This window comes from Tiliqua scincoides, chromosome 4, assembly GCF_035046505.1.
Source record: "Tiliqua scincoides isolate rTilSci1 chromosome 4, rTilSci1.hap2, whole genome shotgun sequence".
Lineage (NCBI taxonomy): Eukaryota > Metazoa > Chordata > Lepidosauria > Squamata > Scincidae > Tiliqua > Tiliqua scincoides.
Genome location: NC_089824.1, coordinates 115,256,983 through 115,279,618, shown reverse-complemented (window position 1 = coordinate 115,279,618; position 22,636 = coordinate 115,256,983). Strand labels below are relative to the sequence as shown.

General features: G+C 41.5%; 1 protein-coding gene across 1 annotated transcript in view; it reads right to left on the bottom strand.

Moving 5' to 3' along the window:
- The window catches only part of XPR1 (xenotropic and polytropic retrovirus receptor 1), a 129,828-nt gene that overhangs the window by 9,621 nt on the left and 97,571 nt on the right, over positions 1-22,636 (bottom strand). Inside the window, exons 12-13 of the mRNA XM_066624007.1 lie at positions 10,189-10,355; positions 6,770-6,921 (exon numbers count right to left, since the gene is read on the bottom strand). Coding sequence (XP_066480104.1) covers positions 6,770-6,921; positions 10,189-10,355 — 319 coding nt within the window. The remainder of the gene's footprint in view (positions 1-6,769; positions 6,922-10,188; positions 10,356-22,636) is intronic.

The following is a 22,636-nucleotide window of genomic DNA, read 5'->3' as shown; positions in this document are numbered from 1 at the left end:
AGGGACAGGGTTGTAATCATGGGGAACTTCAATTATCCTCACATCGACTGCGTCAATTCATGCTCTGGTCATGAAAGACCAGATTTCTTGGCATGATAAATGACTGTGCCTTAGAGAAACTAGTCATGGAGCCCACCAGAGGACAGGTGACTCTGGATTTAACATTATGTGGTATTCAGAACCTGGTTAGAGATGTAAATGTTACTGAGCCATTGGGGAACAGTGACCATGCTGCGATTAGTTTCACCATGCATGTTGGGGGAAGAGTGCCAAACAAATCTGACACAAAAACCCTTGACTTCTGAAGGGCGGACTTCCCTCAAATGAGGAGACTAGTTAGGAAGAAGTTGAAAGGGAAGGTAAAGAGGGTCTAATCTCTCCAGAATGCATGGAAGCTGTTTAAAACAGTAATAGAAGCCCAGAAGTGTGTACTGCAAAGGGTTCAGTTGAGTCTAGACGATGCCAGCATGATTAATGAGCCAAGTTAGAGAGGCTGTTCAGGGCAAGGAAGCTTCCTTCCGTAAATAGAAGTCTTGCCCAATTGAGGAGCATAACTGTGGCAAATGAAATGTAAGATGGGGACACGGGAGGTCAAGAAAGACTTTGATGAACACATGACCAGAAATATTAAGGGGAATAATAAAAGCTTATTCAAATATGTTAGAAGCAAGAAACCTGCCAGAGGAGAGGATGGCCTGCTTGATGATGAGTGAGGGAAAGGGGAAATAAAAGGAGACTTAAGAACAGCCCCGCTGGACCAGGCCATAGGCCCATCTAGTCCAGCTTCCTGTATCTCACAGTGGCCCACCAAATGCCCCAGGGAGCACACCAGGTAACAAGAGACCTGCATCCTGGTGCCCTCCCTTGCATCTGGCATTCTGTCATAGCCCACTTCTAAAATCAGAAGGTTGCACATACACATCATGTCTCGTAACCCGTAATGGATTTTTCCTCCAGAAATTTGTCCAATCCCCTTTTAAAGGCATCTAGGCCAGATGCACATCCTGTGGCAAGGAATTCCACAGACCAACCACACGCTGAGTAAAGAAATATTTTCTTTTGTCTGTCCTAACTCTCCCAACACTCAATTTTAATTTTGTATGTCTCAATCATGTTCCCCCTCAGGCGCCTCTTTTAGAGGATGTCCCCTGGTTCTGGTGTTATGTGAGACTGTAAAGAGCATCTCTCTATCCACTCTATCCTTCCTATGCATGGAAGACTTGGAGATGGGAGAGAAATTAAATGAGTTCTTTGCATCTGTCTTCATGGCCGAAGACCTTGGGTAGATACTGCTGCCTGAATGGCCCTCTTGACCAAGGAATTAAGTCAGATAGAGGTTAAGACATTACAGACCTAATAGACAAATTATAAATCAATGTCACTGGACCCAGATGGCATCCACCCAAGGATTATTAAGGAACTGAAGAACGAAGTAGTCGATCTCTTGACTAATATATGCAACTTGTCCCTTAAAACAGCCACAGTGCCAGAGGACTGGAGGACAGAAAATGTCACACCAATCTTTAAAAAAAGGAAGGAGAGGGGACCCGGGAAACTACAAGGCCGGTCAGCCTAACATCTGTTCCAGGTAAGATGGTGGAATGCCTCATCAAAGATAGAATCTCAAAACATATACGTAGATGAACAAGCCTTGCTAAGGGAGAATCGGCATGGCTTCGGTAAGGGTAAGTCTTGCCTCTCAAACCTTTTAGAATTCTTTAAAAAAGATCAATAGGCATGAGGATGCAGGAGAATCTGACGATATTATATATCTGGATTTTCAGAAGGCATCTGACATGATCCCTCACCAAAGACTGCTCAGGAAACTCCACAGTCAGGGAATTAGAGGGCAGGTACTCTCCTGGATTAGGAACTGATTGAGGACCAAGAAACAGAAAGTGGGTGTCAATGGGCAATTTTCAAAATGGAGAGAGGTGAAAAGTAGTGTGCCCAAGGATCTGTCCCAGAACCAGTGCTTTTCAACCTGTTCATAAATGACCTGGAGACAGAGCTAAGCAGCGAGGTGGCCAAGTTTGTGGATGACACCAAACTTTTCTGAGTGCTGCAAACCAGAAGAGATTGTGAAGAGCTCCAGAAGGATATCTCCAAACTACGAGACTGGGCAGCAAATGGCAGATGCGTTTCAATGTAAGTAAATATAAAGTCATGCACATTTGAGCAATGAATCAAAACTTTATATATAGGCTAACGGGTTCTGAGGTGTCTGTGAGAGAGAGAGATCTTGGGGTACTGTTGGACAGCTTGATCAGGAGGGAGAGATCTTGGGGTACTGTTGGACAGCTTGATGAAAGTGTCAGCTCAATGTGTGGCAGCAGTGAAGAAGGCTAACTCCATGCTTGAGATCATTAGAAAAGTTATTGAGAATAAGACAGCTAATATTATAATGCCATTATACAAACAGATAAGGCCATACCTGATGTACGTATTGTGTCTAGTTCTGGTCACCACATCTCAAAAAGGATATAGTGGAAATGGAAAAGGTGCAAAAGAGAGCAGCCAAAATGATTACTGAGCTGGGGCACCTCCCTTATGAGGAAAGGTTACAGCGTTTGGGGCTCTTTAGAAAAGAGGCGCCTGAGGGGAGACATACAAAATTATGCAGGGGATGGATAGAGTGGATAGAGAGATGCTCTTTTCCCTTTCGCATAACATCAGAACCAGGGACATCCACTAAAATTGAGTGTTGGGACAGTCAAAAGAAAATATTTTTTGTGTGTGATTGTGGAATTCCTTGCCACAGGAAGTAGTGATGGCATCTTGCCTAGATGCCTTTAAGAGCGGATTGGACAAATTTCTGGAGTAAAAGTTCATCATGGGTTACAAGTCATGGTAAGTATGTGCAAACGCCTGGTTATAGAGGTAGGCTACCTCAGATTGCCAGATACAAGGAAAGGCACCAGGATGCAGGTTGTGTCTTTTTGTCTTGTCTTGAAGCATTTGGTGGGCCACTGCGAGATATAGGAAGCTGGACTAGATGGGCCTTTGGGGCTCTTCTTATGTTCTTATGCCCTGAAATATGATCAAGATTTGCGCATTTTCCTCTTCTGTCATTTGCAGCTAATGAGTTCATGAGTGAGAAAAAAGTGCTCATTTCTGATTACGACCTGTTTAATGACATCACTTCCTGCTGAATGATATCATCACCGGCCCTCAGCAGGCATCATGAATGCTATTCGGTCTGCTGTATGAAATGAGTTTCACACCCTGTGCTAGAGTGTCAAATACTGCTAAAAGACCAATTATGATCTGCACAATTATAATATGTTCTGAAGTTGGAAAAAATGATACGGACTCACTTTCTGTAATCTATTTAACTGCCATCGTTCCTGCTGACTGCAATAGTGTGATGCTTTTTACTGACTTTCTGAAAATTCTTATGCGCCCTGTGATGTTGGACAAAAGGAAAGGAAGCATAAGCTGGAAGAATGGTTGAATAAGCATAGTCTGGAACCACAGAGAACGATGGGATATAGGCAGTGGCGTCACTAGGGTTCGCGTCACCTGGTGCGGGATGCCAGCGTGTCACCCCCATGCAGTGGGCGGGGCAACACCCCAGGTTTACTTGCAAGTAAACGCGACCTTCTGGCTTACTTTCACTTTCCATAGGGCTCAATACATTCATCTGCTTGGAGGGAGGGACTTCCTTCTCAGGTGTTTTTGGGGGCTGCATTCATTGGATCAGGACCATTCTGGTGTCATTGGATTCCTCTCAGCCTGCCTTTCCGATGGACTAAGGTAAATGCGCAATACGGTTCACTTTCACTTTTCATAGAGATCCAAGCATTTTTTGTTCTCCAATTTTTCAGCCATAGCGTTTGATAAAAAGGAGATATTTCACTCTGGATTTTTGCATTGCATTCCGCTCAAAATTCCGCATCCAACGGTATATAATATGATGGGGTTACTCCTAACCACCGCGATTTTAGCGTTTCACCCCCCCAGTGTGCGTCACCCCCCTTGCGCATCACCCGGTGCGAACCGCACCCCCTAGCAACGCCACTGGATATAGGAGAAGATGTTGAATACTCAAACTGCTAGAACTTCAGCTAAAGTCTCCTTTGCTATCTAACTCTTTGATACACTACCTGCAAACTTGTAACATCTTTCTACAAAACCTGTGGTTGTATTGTATTACCTTGTATTGGTAAGTCTGGGACTGGCAGGAAGTGTTCAGTTGAGGAAGTGATGGGCTGAATTGGAGCTACACAGGATTGTTTTTTTTGTACAAAGTTTATTTATTTATTACAGATACAGGTAAGGAAAATGGGTTAAACTTAGGGCTGGGACTACATAGGTTACACATGAGGATATTGGCCATAGATTACAACATGTCAATCCAAAAAAAGAAATCAACAATGACTGGGGGGAAAAAAATCATTGCTACAAAAATTACCCTGTTTATCATTATACTAATTAATGATTTAACTAAACAATTACTATTGTTTAAGTAAAATTATTTATCCACTCAAAAAGGCTTCAAATTTTGCTGCTTTTTTTTTTAAAATATGCTGCTATACTTTTATACTAAAAAAAATATTTTTTTTTTAAATATGCTGCTATACTGATATGTACAATAAAATGTTTCTTATATTGGTCTTCAATTTCTGATATCACATTTAAAAGGAATATTTCCGGTTTGAATGGTACTACACAATTCAATATTTCTTGTAATAATATATATCATTTTCCAATAATTCTTTACTTTCCACATAACCACCACATATAATAAAGAATTCCCTCATTCTCTTTGCATATCTAACAATTATTTGCTGATCCAGTGTACATTTTTGCTACTTCCTCTGGCATTAAATATCATCTATAAAACAATTTATATAAATTCTCTTTAGAAGATACCGCTTTAATTATCTTAATACCACTTTAATTATCTTAATATCTGTGTTCCAACTTTGTTTTCATTTACATCTACTTGATTTGACATAATTAATGGAATACTCACTTCTGATAATTCAATCCATTAATATCTACAAAAAAATTTCCACTTGTTATTCAGCCATTTCCCCTCCCTGTCTTAGTATTTTCTTTGTTTACTGTCTTGTTGATATTTTCCTTCTTGCTCCTTCCACTTCTTCTTCTTCCTCTTAACTCCCTTATATTTCTTGATCCCTCTCTTTTCTTCTTCTTTCTCCATTTTATTCTTTTTGAATTTAATCCAAAGACTCTTCTTCTTCTTGAAAGGACACGCTCTCTTTCTCTGAGAGTTCCCTCTTTTTTCTTCCTGAAAATTCTGAGTTCTAATAGTAAATGCTGCTTTTTCCATCTCCTGTCTTACAAAAATCTCCAATTCTTTAGTTTCATCTGACATTTGGTCCATTCTTTTTTCCATCCCCTCCATACTTTTCTTTGTCTGTCTGTCAGGGAGGAGCTTATTTGCCTCATTTGTTCAGATAATTTTCCAATCTCTTGCTTCAGTTCATTTCTGAATTCTCGCAACATCTCCATTAATGAAGTCTGGCTTTCACTAACATCCTTTAAATTTTTTGATATCATTCTTATCAGTATCAAATCAAGCAGATTCCCACAGTTAAAGAGTCATCCAATACTTATTGTCTTGCATCCCTTTTTGTCAAAGATAGTCTTTAAGTTTTTATATCCAAAAGGGGCAGGTCAGTAATCCAATTCAAGTTAATAACACTGTCAAATTGAGTTAGTATACCTTTAATTGTTCAGGCCTGAGTCAATCCTTTTGTGGTAAAAACGAAAGTGAAAATTGTTCCATACTTTAAAGATTAATTGTTAATTTCTTTTCCATGCATACCATTCCAACAGGGTGATCCTTTATCTATTTTCTTCCAATCATCCTTGTTACAAATAAGGGGGGAAAAAAACTTCTCCAGCAGGGGCTTTTTAAATCCACATTCACTCTTTTTCCCCTCTGGGTGGCTGCAAGCCAACGTAAATAATCTTAAAAGTTGTCTTTCCCTCCTTCCAACCTTTTGATTGCAATTCTTTTTATAGCCTTTTAATGAACTACTTTTAATGAACCAGGTAGATGGGACTCGTCAGCCTGGGAAGGCAGCTCATCTGAGAGAAGGAAAACTCTGATCCCAAACCTCCACTGCCTTGTGGCTACATCCAGTTATGGAAAAGGCTTCAGGAGTCAACCTCGAGGCAAAATCCGGAGCCAGAGTCCCTGAGGCAGTTCTTGGCTGAACACAGTCACGTTCTGGCAATTCCTACGACGCCGCTGGAACCAACCGTATTGGCCTCTGCCTTTCCATTGGACCATTTCAGTGACATGGAGAGGGGGGGATTTGCTGCATGGGTAACAGCCCATCCTCCAATGAACTGGTTACTCAGTTAAAGGCTTTGTTCGCTTTCATGTTTTATCGAGGCCGTGGGGGGAGGGAGTCCTCAGCTGTTCGAATCGTCTCCAAAGATGGTGTCTGGCATACAATATGATTCAGCACAGAGCAATCAGGGAAATATCTCTGAAACCGCCGTTTCAAGCGACTGCCCCGTTCAAGCTCTCAGCCTTCGTTCCTTCTTCTTGGCAACGAAGAGTACCTCGTTGTTGAGGTCCTTGGAAAACACATCTATTTAGCAGTTCCCCTCTGAGCCCTCCAAGGTTCCCTGCTACTTCACTGAGAGTTAACTCCGCCCTGGAGCTACACAGGATTGTTAAGCAGAGTGGCTTGTGTTTATGGGGGTTTCATGGCACCAATGATTATTTGTAAAAAAAAGTGCATAGCGTTCAAGCCTAGCAACTAGTTTAGCTGATGAACCTTACCGGAAAACTTCAAGAGGCGCTAACACAGTAGCAATGATATCCCCAGCATGTGGAGAGATATTCATATTCGTTTTCATATTGGTGAGGGAGATCGGGATAGTCCATGCAAAGCGCAAGATTACATCCTCTACAATGGCACAATAGTAATAGGCCTAAAAAAAAAAAACCAAGCAAACAATGTTATATATTACAGAAAGCAATGATACCTATCAGACTAATCGCCCAATTCCTAAATAAAAGAGTAGAACCAAAATGGTATCTATCCATGCAAATAACACATATTCTGTATCTGACAGAAATCTCACAAAATTTGGTTCAACGGTCTAATATCTAGATCAGTGGCTTTCAAACTTGAGTATTAGGACTGACTTTTAAGAATGGTAGTCAGTCAGAACCCACCAGAAGTGATGTCATCATCCTGGAAGCAATGAAGTGACATTATCAAGCAGGAACATTAACACCCCCATACAACCAAATCAAATTGAATTAAGTAAGCAAGGAAATAAATTAAAGTTTACAATAAGTTTAAAAATTTATTTAAAATAAAGAACCACCCTCCTAGCCCTCCTAGGCAGTTGCTGATCTGTTTAAAAAACATTTCCCAAAGGGTTGGAAATCCTCTCCACACTTACCCGGAAGTCAGCCCCATTGACTACCACTGCTGAAAGCATATACATAGTAGCCTGTTTAAAGTACAGATCTGTAACAATAACGTTTCCCCAAAGGCAGTCACATACAATGGTAACATCAAGTCCATTATATTAAAGTTTATTTAAAATCTTCCATATAATCCAGCTCATCTCATTAGGTAACTGGAGAAGGCCCTCTTACAAGTGCCACCATCCAGTGAGGTGCGTGGGGCAACAGCAAGAAATAGGTTCTTCTCAGTCATGGCACCAACATTATGGAACTCCAACATATGGAACATTATGGAATTTGATTTATGAACTTGCTTCCTCCCTGGAAAGGTCTGAAGACATTTCTTTTAGACAAGCCTTCAGAGTTCACCCTTTTTTGACGTATTTATTAAGCATCTTTTTTAACATCTAGTTTTTACAGGCTTGGGGCTTTTATAAAATTGCTGCTCTTGCTCTTTTTATTGTAGACATCCGATTGCTGTTTTTAAGATCCTATTTATCATGACGGATTTTATTGTTCTAATATTTTGTTTTCAATTTGTGTTATTACTTTTGTTTATATGGCTTTGTATTTCTAATTATTGTTTTACGCTGCCTTGGGTCCCTTTGTGGAGAAAGGCAGCATATAAACAAACAAACGGGGACCCACCAGAAATTGGCTTGTGACCCACTTAGTGAGTCCCAACTCACAGTTTGAGTAACACTGATCTAGAAACACTGAGCTAAACACTTATCTGTGAGGGGCAGAATTGCTACCTACCCCTTATTATCTGCATCTCTGTTCTTGTTATCTACTACATACAGACCTTCTAGAGAAGGGGTGTCAAACATAAGGCCCAGGGGCCAGATGCAGCTCGTGGAAGCTTTATATCCAGCCCTCAGGCTCTCAGTTGCTGAGCAGTGCTGAGGTGTTACTGCTAAAAGGGCAGCCCCCAAGAAAATTGGGCTTTCCCATATCTTGAAATATGATAAAGTTTTGTGTGTTTTCTCTTCTGCCATTTGAAGTTAATGAATTCCTAAGTTAGAAAAGTGGTAATTTTTGGGAATGAGTTTAATGACACCACTTCCTGCCTAATGACATTACTTCCAGCCCTCAGCAGACATCATGAATGCCATTCAGCCCTTGGTATGAAACAAGTTTGACACCGCTGTTCTAGAGGCTGCAGGGACCTTCAGAATGCAGGACCTTCTGCCAGTCATTTTAAAGTGATCCACACTGGTCGCAGGCATCATTCTGAAGGTCCCTGCAACTTCTGAAAGGTGATCTGCAGCATTCAGAGATCTTTTGGCACTTCCAGCTGCATTCTGCTGGCTTCCTGAGGGTCTCTGCTGGACCCTCTACTGGACCCTATACTGAGGGTCTCTTCTGATGGTAGGTAAGGTACCCCTTCCCCCCTAGGGTAGCCCTTGCACCTAACCCCATTGATTCCATAGGGTCAATGGTTTGTTATCTGAGTATTTGCTATCCACTGGGTTTCCAGGAACCAAATTCTAGCAGATAAAGAGAACAGACTGTACCACAATTTATTTGGGAGGCAAACCTAGTAATTATTAACCAACAGACAATTGGTTATTGTCTGTTAATATATTTGTCCACTCTTGTGCTAGACATATGAGCTGGTATGAGAAAAACCATCTCACTGAAGGATCATAGAAAGCTGCCTTGACTAAATCAGACCATAAGTTCATTTAGGTCATTACTGTCAACAGACTGACAGCAGCTCTCCATGGTTTCAGACAGGAATGTTTCTCTGCCCTACCTGAAGACAGGGCATCACCTGGTGATGACCGCACCTTGGACCTTTTACATGCAAAGCAGACACTCTTCCAATCAGCCACAGTCCTTCTCATACCCCTACAAGACATGATGCTGGAGGCCCAATGTCTTGAAAATCTGATCACTTGAACATGAAGACTTCTACTTTTTATATGCCCCTTCACTGCTGTATCAAAATGCAACTACTTAGATGCTATACCATCCTATCAGCCCAACTGAGGCCCTAGCCACTTGTCTTGTGTTGGAGAGTCTTCATCTGCTGTGGCTGTTGCTTCACACCACCTAAACATGAGTGAATAAGGAATAAGGCGGTGAATAAGGCGGTGGTGGTAGAGGGCATATTTAATTCCTTAGCTCCACACCATTTTCCTGGGAAAAAAAGCACACATTCAAAGTGTCTAATTATCCCTAAAAGCAGTGGTTTCCAGACTGATGGAGCCTGCAACACCCACTTGTGCTGTGATCGTAACATGCAGCTCCTGTAAGTGGCTGATGATGATGAGCACCCAACTGCTGTTTGGAGCAGCATGGTGTTTCCGCTGGGTCAGTGGGTGGCCTGCAATGCACCTGCAAGTGGCTTGCAATGCCCCAGGGCATCACAACGCATAGTTTGTGAACTGCTGCCTTAAAATGCCACTAGGGCAAAGGGCATTTTAAGGTTTAGTTAACTGTTATGGAACTACAAATTTCAGCAGGAACACAATGCAAAATTAAATGTTTAAATACCCTCTCACTGCACCCAAGCCCTAATCTAAGTCTATTACATGTAAATAAAGGGAAGACTAATCTACATGTCATGTGCTAAATATAATGTACAGTTTTGGTCTCTTTTCCACCTTGAAAGCAAACTTTTCTGTGAGAACTTCAGTGTTCAGTATGCATGGGAACCACTGGCTTAAACAGATGCCAAACAGCAGAAAAAATTCTTAAAGTATGCTTAAGTTCCAACAGTCAACCTCCCTTGCATTTTCAAGTGTCTTGGAAAAAATGCCACATATACACACTTTTTGTGGGTAAACAATCTCTTCTCTCAGGAAAGTGTTTTCACCAGCATTCTTGTCAAAGAGGCCCCAGTCCATCTTCAAGTCCCAGATAAGAGTGTAGCAGGAGCTGATAAAACTGAAGACGATCCACAGGTAGAAGAACACTTGGGTGTCACTGTGTGTGTGATCTGAAAAGAAAAACAAGATTTACTTTAACATTTCTATGACAACTTTCCTTCACCCAAAAAGACTTAATTTCAGAATAATAAAACTATGAACTTAGAACCACAAAGGATAATATAAAACCACAAAGGATAATAAAAATAACTGCAGAAAGACAAAGCAACCTCCAGAAGAAAAAAACAACCAAAATGGAATTTTAGCTGCCACTAGAATACTCTATCAAAAAACCACTGCAGATACATGACTCTGAAGCTGTATTTTTCACACTTTATACCACCCTTCATCCAAGGAGCTCAGGGTGGTGTACCTACTGCAACTCCTTCCCTCCTTTTATCCTCACAACAATCCTGAGAGGTAGGTGAGGCTGCGAGATAGTGACTGGCCCAAGGTTACCCAGGAAGCGTCATGGATGAACAAGGATTTGAACTGAATCTTCCAGGTCTAAGTCCAACTGCCAAACCACTACATTATCTTGGCTCGCCAATAAGTAAATTGTAAAGCAGTAGGTTGGTAAAAGTTCACCTATACATTGCAACATAATACTGTAGATCAGGTTTCTCTTTAAATTGATTTAAATTGTGGTCTTCCCTGAGGATGACAAACATTTTTCTACTTTTTTCCCCATCAAGAGACCAACAAGAGTCTCTTATTATATACAATACCTGTATTACAGCGAAAACAAGAAAGCCAATCAGACAACAGAAGAATTTTCAGGATAAACCACTCTCAAGTGAAAGGCTTAACTGATGACAGAACTGTAAACTTGGGGGACTGCCTCTCTCCTGCTAGTGTCCATACTTCTAGCATTCCCATTCTCAGTTGCCCAGTGTGCACACCTGCCAAGCCATAAGTGAACAAGAGATGCAGTGGAAGTGGAACGTACAATTAAAACACCACATTCAACAGTGCCTTCTTCAGAAGCAGCTGACACTTATTAGTTTGACATTCTGTGCACAGGCTTTAAAGTGGTTTCTACAAATAGTAGAGATCAACTACAATATTCCAAGCCCACAATATTGCACTTATTAAATGTGAAGTGTTTCTTGCTAGAACCACTACTGGGGTGTGTCAATACATTTTGGGTGGCTTCCACTTTCCTGGAAAACTTATTTTTCAACTTGCTAGGAAGTATGTTTATTACTTTATAAAGAAGTAATTTTACTGTTATTGAGGAGAGTGATTAAAATATGTAATACCTGGTATGGTTACTTTTGTGCAGTACTAATGGAAAGTATATTATCCAGATCTGTGCCTGTACTGATAGTCATCAGAATATTATACGAGATATTACAACATGCCTTAGCAACTCCTTTGTTTTCCAAGTTCAAAAGAATAAGTATAAAAAGGATCATCAGCACAGTCATAATTATTAACAGTGACAGCAGGACATTCCCGATTCAAATTTCAGAAACACAGTAAGCCATACTTTGTCTAAGAGCACCCTCAGTACCCAAGGGATAATGCTTATGTATTACATTGTTTCAGTCATCCGTAAAGTATGCAAAATGCTTTTAGCACTTCGCAGACCATTGCATAAATGCTTTTAAAATTGTGAAATCATTGGTAAGGTGGTCATTCTAATTTGGTCCAGCAGGTGGAAGCCAATGCTTTAATATATGAAAACACAGTAGCAGAATTCAAACCAGATAATTTGTTAAAAGTGATAGAAGTGCAAACAAACGAAATACCCAAAGTCTTGTGGCACCTACAAGTTTTATTATAGCATAAAGATTCTGCAGATGTGCTCACTCTAGATGGACTCTGATGCTTTCTGGAGTCAGATAAGCAACTGTAATGGTTTTTAAAAGGAAATGATACATATACACTCCCTAGCCTGCCCCAAACTCCAATTTGCAACCAAGTCCAACTCTCACTTCCATCTACTGAACATTTCTGACTGACCCACACACCAAACTCTAGATGCACAACAGAATAAATTGCCTGTCTCAGATCTAAAATCAGTGGTACAGAATAAGGTAACTACCGAGGGACAAGCATCCCTGTTCCAGCTGAAAGAGAAACTCAGATCATTTATTTTTTAAGATTGGCAGTCGGAACACTTAAAAAAACTTGGAGATCAACTGGAAGCACTAACATCTCTTCCTGTTAACCTCTTTCAAGTTTCTCAAGTGTTCTGGCTGCCAGAAGGCAGCTTGAAAAGTGCTATAAGCCTGTAAGTTTTCAGCACTCCGTTTAAGGAAGAAGAAAAATCACACTGTAAGCTTTTAAATTACTAAATGTGCACTTGGGGGGCACAGGGAGGGTGGTCCCCGTATATGTGGATAAGTGAAACAGCAGATATGGGATCCACAGATATGGCCCCGCCCTGTTCTTATTACCAACATGTCCTGTGAAGCAAAGGCATATTTAATCTAGTTAAAGCATGTACAGAAATTCCCTAAAGACTGCTTCTACTTGTGAGTACAAACAGCAGCACACACTTTTCCTATAGCTTGTATTTCCATGAAGCCCAAGGTAGCATTCTGCCAAATTCATGTCAAGAAAGTCATAATGTTCACATGAAAAGTTATATCCATTTCATGAAGGTATCTTAAAGTTCTTCAAGAGCCCTTCAACTTCTGAACTGTTGACTGTAACAAGTAAGTTAAAACGAAGAACAGAAATCTAAGTTATTCTTTCAAAGGTCTAAAACTATTGTCCATGCTGCCTATTTGCATCATTAATACAGAAATGCCCCTTAGGGCATCTTTACCCACTAGAACATAACTGTAAGAAATGCCAAGTAGTACTCTGAGATACCACCTTTCCCCAATATGACTAATGGTGAATGTTCTAATACATAGAGGTAGGGATGTGCACACTTTATGCACACCTGTTCTTGACGTATGCATAATCTGTGTATGTGGGCACAGTAAGAAATAAGGCACGGACGCCTAAACACTACAAAAATGTATCTTTACTTATAGTCACATGACTGTAGCCTGCGGGATCAACCTATTACTAAAATATAGAACTGCCAAAGAACTGCAGGGTTTTTTGTTGTTGTTTTTTTTTTTGTAAATTTGCAACATCAACATTTCCTCATTATGAAATGAGTTAAGAGTACTTTCTTTTGCTTCAGAATCCCATGCTTTGCAATGACTGACTGACTGACTAAGTACAGTGCCCTAGAAGGTTCTTCATAGTCCTCAGAAATTGAAAGAAACATTACCAGGAGAATGTCTGTTCTAATGGGCAGTAATATTCAGGCAAGCTGTCAGAAGATATTGCAGCTACCGAACTAGAGAAAAATACTTTGTATCTTCTATACAGTGGTTCCCAAACTATGAACTGTGGAAACAAGCTGGGGAGCCATGGAATCCTTGAAAAAACCCACTACCGTATACAGTGTATAGGATTGTAGCCCTAATGGGGAGCCGCAGCCAATGGCCCAGTAGGTCAAAGGAGCCGCCAGTCGAAAATGTTTGGGAGCCACTGCTATATAACAAGGTTTTCTCAAATATTCTCACAATTAGGCTCAAATTGATAATATTCCTCCAAGTTTCCAAAGAGTCACAAACTATTCAATCTGAACTTCCATACTACATTGTTAAGATCTCCAGAATGCAATCTGGCCCTAGAACAATCAGAAACAATAGAGAACGTATAAAAACCAAACCTACCTACATTGAAAAACCAGGCTCAAATTAATTTCATTAATTTCATAAATAAATGCAGGTTCAAAATAATTTCAAACCTTTTTCTGAAAGGTTAGTAAAAGGACAAGTTAGTGTGATAAGGGAGGTAGTGCCATAGGAACGCTATTAACTTCTTGTGCTGTATTAGAACCAAGCTAGAAAGTGTTAATTTGCAGAAGCAGATCTTTCTTCCTCTGCATCCATAAAGCCATAATTCTCTGCATACCAGATGGGTCAGGTTGTGCCCTCTTGTTAAATTACTGAGGTGGGTAAACCATTTTATGCCAAAATCTCACTACAAACAGGTAACTGGAAAGCTTACTAAAAATCACAAAACAAAAAACACTGATCTTTTCTCACTCCCTGAATTCTTTGGCCACAGTGCCACACCCTAGTTCCTCAAATTCTCTTCCTTGGATGCAGTTGGACACCTTTCCCCTCTATTGTGTCTCCTTATTAGTATTCAGGTGATGCAGCAGAAAGATAGCGCTCTAGGCAAGCAATTATACCTCCGTCTCCACTGGAGAGTCCTAGCAGTCCTTTTTAGTACTATTCAGAATGCTGAAAAATTAGGGCATTGGTATTCCATCCAGAGCCCCCAAGCAATATGTGCCAGTTACATTTGTAAAAACAATACACACAGCATATGCTTGTAAAGTCCGTGTACTTCAAACAAAATAGTATCTGCCAGTAGACATTCATGTAATGAATCATCAGAAAGAAAGTCAGGAAGCATGTGAGAGATTTAGGAAAAGCTGTTGTGCTTAACACCTACTATTCTTTTATCACTTATTAAAACAGGCAGAGGAGTTCTTTACTGTTCTTGCCTATTCAAGAAACAATTTGGCTCTTCTGACATAAATTCAACAAAGAAAGAAGGCTGGACTTCTCTTTTTTAAAGCTTCTGCACCTCAAGAATATGGAAAGCTTCCCAATTTCTTCACACACAAATATATCTGCATTGGAAAAACTATCACCACTTCTGAACTATACCGAATGAATTCAATGTGTCACAAGTAGGATGATATGCCCAGGGACCCAGAATTCAGGAACTCTCATGCTACACTCCAAAAATTATATGGCCAAGCCTGTTTATCCGCAGATTTTAAATAAGTGGATGTGGCTCAATGCCGGTCCCCTGGACCAGGGGTGCCCACACCCCAGCCCTGGGGTCACTTGCGGCCCTTGAGGACTCCCAATCTGGCCCACGGGGAGTCTCCAGTTTCCAATGAGCCTCTGGCCCTCCAGAGACTTGCTGGAGCCCATGCTGGCCCAACGCAACCGCTCTCAGTGTGACAGTCAACTATTCGACCTCTTGTGTGAGCTGTGGGATGAGAGCTTCCTCCGCTGCTTGCTGTTTGTGACAGTAAAGGAAATGCAGGTCTTGCTTTACACAAGGTCTTTTATAGGCCTTGAGTTGTTGCAAAACCTTCATTCATTCATACAAGTTCCATCTCTAATATATTCATTTATGTAAATTTATTCAAATTTTAAATGCAAATTAATTTTTTTTTTCCCTGGCCCCCAACACAGTGTCAGAGAGATGATATGGCCCTCCTGCCAAAATGTTTGGACACCTCTGCCCTGGACCCACATTGAGCCAGACTGGGTTACACATGAACTGGCTTCCCCAGCCCTCCTAATGCTTTTTATTAAAGGCATAAAAATGTCATTTCTGGTTTTTGGTGAAAATCAGAGGTAGCCTTTTTCATGCTATGACGCCATTCTGAAGTCCACAGAGGCTGCAGGCAGACAGGTGTTGTCTCTGCAGGCTTCAGAAAGCCCTTGGGGGGGCAGAGCACAGCTTCAGTCTCCTTCGGAAGGCTTAAGGGGTCATAAATCGCAGATTTCCTTGTCTGCAATCTTCGGTATCCACGAGGGGTCCGCGAATGGATCCGAGCAGATACCAAAGACCCACCTGTGTACATTTGTTTTTCTTCCAGTATAGTGTTGTATGTAGGAAAAAGAACACAGACAAACCTCCAGCACTGGATGCCCTCAGCTACAGTATTATATTGGGAGCAAGAGGGTTGTATACACTTCATGGCTACATAATGCTTCTTGATGACCTCCAGTCATTGTCTTCCTAAGCTTTTATCTTTACTGTTTCTCAGTTACGCTTTTCTGCTAACACACTAAAACAGTCAAATCAGACAATCATTCTGAACAAAACGTTTTGTAACGAAACAAATGTATGCAAGATGTGTGTATTTTCAAAGTTCATTCTAGTGTAGGTTTCATTTTAAAAATATCACAATTTAATAATCTGTCAATAAGAGGAAAAAGGAAAAATCAGAAGTTCAGTTTCAACATATTCTCTGCCACTATTTTAGGGAAAAATTGTTCAGAGGTTATACTTTGTTTTAGGACAGAACAAAATATTATAAAAAACACTTAAGGACAGTAGCCTACATGTATCTTACACAGATTTACAAATTGCTGTTGCATAATGATTCTTGTCAGATGGATTTGTGAGTAAGCAGTTGCTGCAGAGTAGGATTCAAGCTTAACTATACTGAGCATTTACACAACGTTTTTGTTGTAGTTGTCATCTGTAATTTATCTGCTGTCAATTTGGACAAGGCATTCCAGGAGAAGGAGACACAATAGCAGAAGAACAGTTCTTTCTGATCCTTCTGCCATCCTTTTGGCTGGCGTGTCTCCAGTAGCAAACCCTCTGGCTTGAAGTTGCTATAGTTGAATGCCAGGTCTGTGAATAAGTAGCCGGCCCTTATCCAAGATTCAATCTTGGGTGAGGGCAATGACCTAATGCTATCACGGAATTGCCAGTAGGACATATCCCTCAGGCTTGGAATTCTAGAAGGAAAGGTACGCACGACAACTGGGCTATCATGTTGTTTATAAGATGAACAGCTCCAATTCAAACAGCCCCACACCAACTCAGAGATATATGACTGCCAGAGATCTATTCCTTCAAATTTTATAGTTGTGCACTGAACAAAATGGGGAGATATGAGCTTACCTGTGAATTCCCCTTCTCGGTGGTCTCCACAGGTAAGCTCATATCTCCCCATTTTGTTCAGTGCACAACTATGTATCTCTGTCTTTGTCATCTGGAATCTCCTCTCTCTCAGGCAGGCAGGTTACAAAGTCTTCCTGAGTGGAAAGGCTACATCGATTCCCCAGACTGACCTTGCCTCTAGTGGCCATTTCAGGCGCTTACATCACGCTCTCTCCTTGCACACCCCTTCTGCTGTCCTTGTTGGGTTCAGGTAACAGGGTTGCACTCCCTTCTGTGCTCGGCTATGGCCATACCATGGAGCCCTGCGCTCATTTTAGAGAGCCAAATGGGGCCTCCTGCTCAAGGAGCGGCAGCTTTTTTGAGACCACCCCACAAGCCGTGAGGGAAAGGATCACAGCCATTCTGTCTGAACTCCCCTGACCGCCATCCGTGTAGGGGCAAAAAATGTGGGTGCTTCTCTCCCCCGACCAAGCAGCCATACAACTATAGGGCTCGTGCTCCCCTCCAGTATGGGGGAGAGCATCGGAGCCTGGTTGCAAGGTGATTCTAGGCAGTGGCTGACAGCTGGAGCCCCTTCCTGCCAAAATTGCAGACTGCACCACAGCAGTAGGCTGCTACCCAAAAGCTGCGTGGAAAAAGCAGAACTACTCTCCTGATTCCCTCCCTGTCTTCCCTGACAAGAAAGGCCTGTTTTCCACCAAAACACTACACAGCAGGCAAGGTGCTGCTGAAGCCTGAGGGCCGAAGAACTCGAGAGCACCCACTGAAAACAACAGACCCATTTCCCCAACTAACACTGTTAACTTTGAATTTGCTCTTTGTTTATCCTCTTGCATTATCTTACACAAGTCAAACAATATATTCTGTTCAATGCAGTTTGAAAAAAAAATCAATGCCTTGTGGTATCAAGAAACTGGCACAGAGCACAATAGCTAAGATAAACATTCTGGGAGTGGTGGCTGCTGAGGTCGCTGTGGTTTCTGCCGATTGTCAAAACCATGATAACAGGGCCTGATAACCTGGAAGGTTATCAAAAGGCTGCCTTAATCTTAAGTACTACAGTAAGATACAGGCTTTCCAAATTATTACTGTCACCTACAAAATCCTAAGTTGTCGTTGATTTTAGGATCAAAAGCCACACCCCATTCAGTTTTAGGTTAGACCAGTGGTTCTCACACGTTTTGCACTGGGACCCTCTTTTTAGAGTGAGACCCACCGGAAGTGATTTGACCTGAAGTGAAATCAAGCAGAAACATTTTTAACCATCCTAGGCTGCAATCCTACCCACACTCTCCCAGGAGTAAATCCCATTGACTATCATTGCTAAAAGTATATACAGAGTAGCCTGTTAAAAGTACAAGTCTGTAACATTTTCCCAAATGCAGTCACATTCCATGGTAGAATTAAGTCTAATATATTAAAAATGAAATATTGAAATGAGGACCCACATGAAATTGGCTCGCGATCCACCTAGTGGGTCCCAACCCAGTTTGAGAAACACTGGGTTAGACGATGTGTTACTCAGATGAGACATTGAAGAGAAAAGCAAGCACCTAGAATCCCTACACTAAACTCTCTACTTAATACCCCTGATTTACACTCTAACTTCCTCCTTCCCTTCCACAGGTTGACATACAAGTCTTGCGAGTATCCTTACCATACCTATATTCTAATAGTGGATTCAGATGGCTGAATACCTATGAGTTTGGACACAGATAACCCACAAACGAAGTATGGGTTTGTCATACTTAAGGGACTCCGTAGATATGCATAGGTAAATACATTTATAAAGTACAGGTCCAGCCTATTTATACATGGATTTGACTCAACATGACTGGCCCCTGCAAATGAGAAGGAATGTGCTGATCCCTGGAGAAGGGAAAAATGCACCCCTTTAAAATCAGTTTAAAAAACTGAACAGTCCTTTAACAATAGCCCCCTTAATGAGGGAGAGAGAGGGCAGCTGGCTGACAATCCATCAATCCTTCTCTCTCCAGCAGACCCCTCCCTTCCCCCTGAGCAGTGAAAGAAAGGTGATCATTTTGCATTGGTGGAGGGAGGGGCTGAGTGAAGCTTTCTAAGCTCTTGGAGGAGGACTGGTTGATGGATTGTCTTCTTAATGACTCTTATCTTAGAGTCAAAAGGTCAGCAAGGCTGTTTTTAAATCACCAGAGCAAAGAAACTTTGTTTTTTAAATTGATTTACTATAGTGCGTTTTTTGCCATCCAGGTGAGTGCTTGGAATGAATAATGAGGCTCAAACTGTAATAGAAATAAAAAGGACCCCTTCAAAGAAAAAAAACAAAATAGCATTCTGAGGCAGACTGAGGCTCCTCAGTGGTCTCTAGGGATCGTAGTATGTTAAGGTGTCAGAAAACCAGAACAGGAAAATATGGGGCAAGAGAGCAAGAGGGAATTGGTCTGCTTGAGCCAATCCAAGCATTAGGACTGGAGAGATAACATTTTTTTTTAATAGGACCATCTTGTCCAGCTAATTTCAGAACATAGTACAGATTTTTCAGTATTTGATAGGAGATAGTCGATTGCCTCTAAAACATTCAAAAAAGCCTATATATGGACTCAGGTGGTTCCACATTCAGGCAATGTTATGGCAAGACCTGTTTAGGCTCAACAGCACAGATTTACCTTCAGACCAGCATAATTTTGCTTCTCATGATACGCAGGCTGCCAGAATTTGCCGCAATTGGTAACACAGCTGTTTGTCTCATGGTGTGTGATCAGGGACACTGAAGTTCAGAGAACTGTAGAGTTGTGGAGAATTGTACTACAGGGATCTAGCAGGAGAAGCAGGTAAACTTGTCTCATACAGGAGACAAAGGAAGTTCCTCAGAAAGGGGTCATTTTTACTCCAGTTCCATTGAAAGTGCAACTGAAATCAACATGCAATCTTTGCCTCATTTTTGTACATATATTATTTCTGCTCCCATTATTTTTGCTCCCATTTTATTCCTGTACTGCAGAGGGAAATACTAAGTCAAGAATGAATTGTTTTCTCTTTACAGCTTATGTCATGCTTAGGAGGCAAGAGGCAAAGAAGGAAGGCCCATAGCCAGGGAGACAGCCTAGGGACAGACTACACTTGCTCCCAGTGTGGAAGGGATTGTCACTCCTGAATCGGACTTTTCAGCCACACTAGACGCTGTTCCAGGACCACCATTCAGAGTGCGATACCATAGTCTTTAGAGACTGAAGGTTGCCAACTAACATGCTTAGGAAAACCCATCCAGACTGTTTCTATGACTTACTTTCAGGTACATTCAGTCATGACCACTTTTTGTTCAGTGAAAGTAAAAGAAAAATATTCAGGCTCTCAGGACCCATAATCGTCTTGATTCTACAGGTTTGATTTTCTACTTCCTGGGAAAAAATCACTTGCATTCAGTCTAATTGCCAGAGGTTTCAGGGATAGAATTATGAACAGCAACCATTGTGAGTCCTTGACTGAAAAGAAGTTGAAGATATCTTATTCTGTACATAATCAGGCAGCTTTGGTCCAGATCCCTTGATCCTCTCGACATGCTCCCTGGTATATTCTGCATTTCTTAATGGAAAGGAAAGAAAGTAACACTTGTAACACTACAACTTGTGCTCAGGGTAGCACTGAATTATTTATTTGAAAAATTTATATCCCACCTTTCCGATGCTTAAGCAAATGCCCTTACAAAGCTCCATAATAAAATGTACAATGCATCACAACAATAAGTAAAATAATCAAAAAACAGAACAAAACAAAAAACCCAAGCACACACCATAAAGACATTAGGAGGTAGTAAAAATTCATAGTAAAAAAGTAGCCAAACCCATCAGGCAAACCATTTATCACTCCAAAAACAGAAAGGCAGCTTTATGAATTTATGCTGCAATACACAATAGCCAAGCAGTGGCAGTTTAGGTCCAGTGCAGAAAAGATAAGCTTCCCACTCCATACTGATCAGCGAGAGTTAAGGTGCTGCTTCCACAGATAAAATTAAGAGATTATAAAGCAGTTATACACACTGTAATGCAACTATCTTGTGAAGAAATATACATACATTTCCAAAAATTTTACAATCTTAAGTTTTTCACTGCTAGGAATGTGAGGGCTTATCTCCTTAACATGGTAACATGACAATATTTTGGTCATGTTTGGATATTTTGGTCTAAAATGTAGAGGATCATTAGCAGCATAGAGCAAAATACAACGGACACTCAGATAAAGGACCTGCAGATGCAGTTAAATCATCCAAGGATACCGAAGATCCATGTGGGTGCTTTGGGAGGCTCCCTGCAATTATTTACCTGAATCCTCTGGAAGCCTCCCCTAGATTGTGCCAGGCCAGTAATCCACTCTGTTGACCTACACATGCCTCAGAATAGCCCACAGAAGCCATAAAACCGCATCAACTGGCTAGAACTCTGAGCCATATTTCTGACCCTGTTGCAATTCTGCAACCATCTACAAGGCTCCCATGTCCTGGTCAGGACAGACAAGAAGACAGTCAAGGACTACATCAATTGCAAAGAGGGCACCAGTTCAAAAACCCTGATGGAGGAGGCCATCAGGCTCCTCTCCTGGGTGGAACTCAATCTGGCCTCTATAAAGGCAGAACACGTAGCTAGAGCCTCCAACACAGCAGCGGACTGGTTCAGCAGACAAAGCCATCAGCAAGGCAGAATGGCAGCTCCACCCAGACATGTTCACAGATCGCCCGCAGGTTTGGCACACCAATCCTGGACCTCTTCGCTCAATGGAGAACACAGAAATTCCAAGATTCTTTGCAAGAGCACATTACCCAGAAGCAGAGAAGATGGACACCTTAAAGTGCCCATGGCCAGAGGACCTCCTGTATGCATTCCCACCTATGACCCTCATTACCCTTACCCCAAGAAGGATTTGGCAGAACTGGGCAGAAGTACTGCTGGTGCCCCAAAAATGGCCACAATGCCCTTAGTAATAATAAAAATAATAATAAAACTTTATTTTTATCCCGCCCTTCTCCCTAATGGGACCCAGGTACTATTTCTTAGTACCCAGAAATAGAATGTCAGTAGGCCAATGATGGACCTTTCCACCAAGGCCAGATAGAATATCTGGGACCCATAGTGTACCCCAGGTCAGAGATGTTCTCTTTGATGGTCTTTTGGTTGACAGGGAGAAACTAGCTAAGTGCTACTACCCCAACTGGGAACTCTGATGGCCTCCAGATGGGAATCAACCAACAGGGTATACATATCCACTTGGAAAAGTTTTTTTCATTGGTGCTTGGAAAAACCTAGTGACAACAAAATCTAGCGCATCCTGGAGTTTCTCCAGAATGGACTGGATAAGAATCTGAGCATCAACGCATTGAAGAAACAAATGGCGGCCCTCAACAGTATGCTATGAGTGGGGTTGGGTAAAAATATCTCAGCCCATCTGCATGTAAAAAGATTCCTTAAAGGGTAGCATTGCTGAATCCTCCCCCAGTTCACCGGTTTCCAACCTGGGACCTGGTAAAGGTCCTCTCTGCCCCTAAAGGACCCCCCCTTAGAGCCCATAGCCAAAGCTCCCCTGAAGAAGCTGACCCTAAAAACTCTGTTCCTGCTGTCCATCACCTCTGTGAGGCATGTGTCAGAAATGGGGGTCCTCTCGGACAACCACAACCTCTGTGCGTTTCATTGAGATA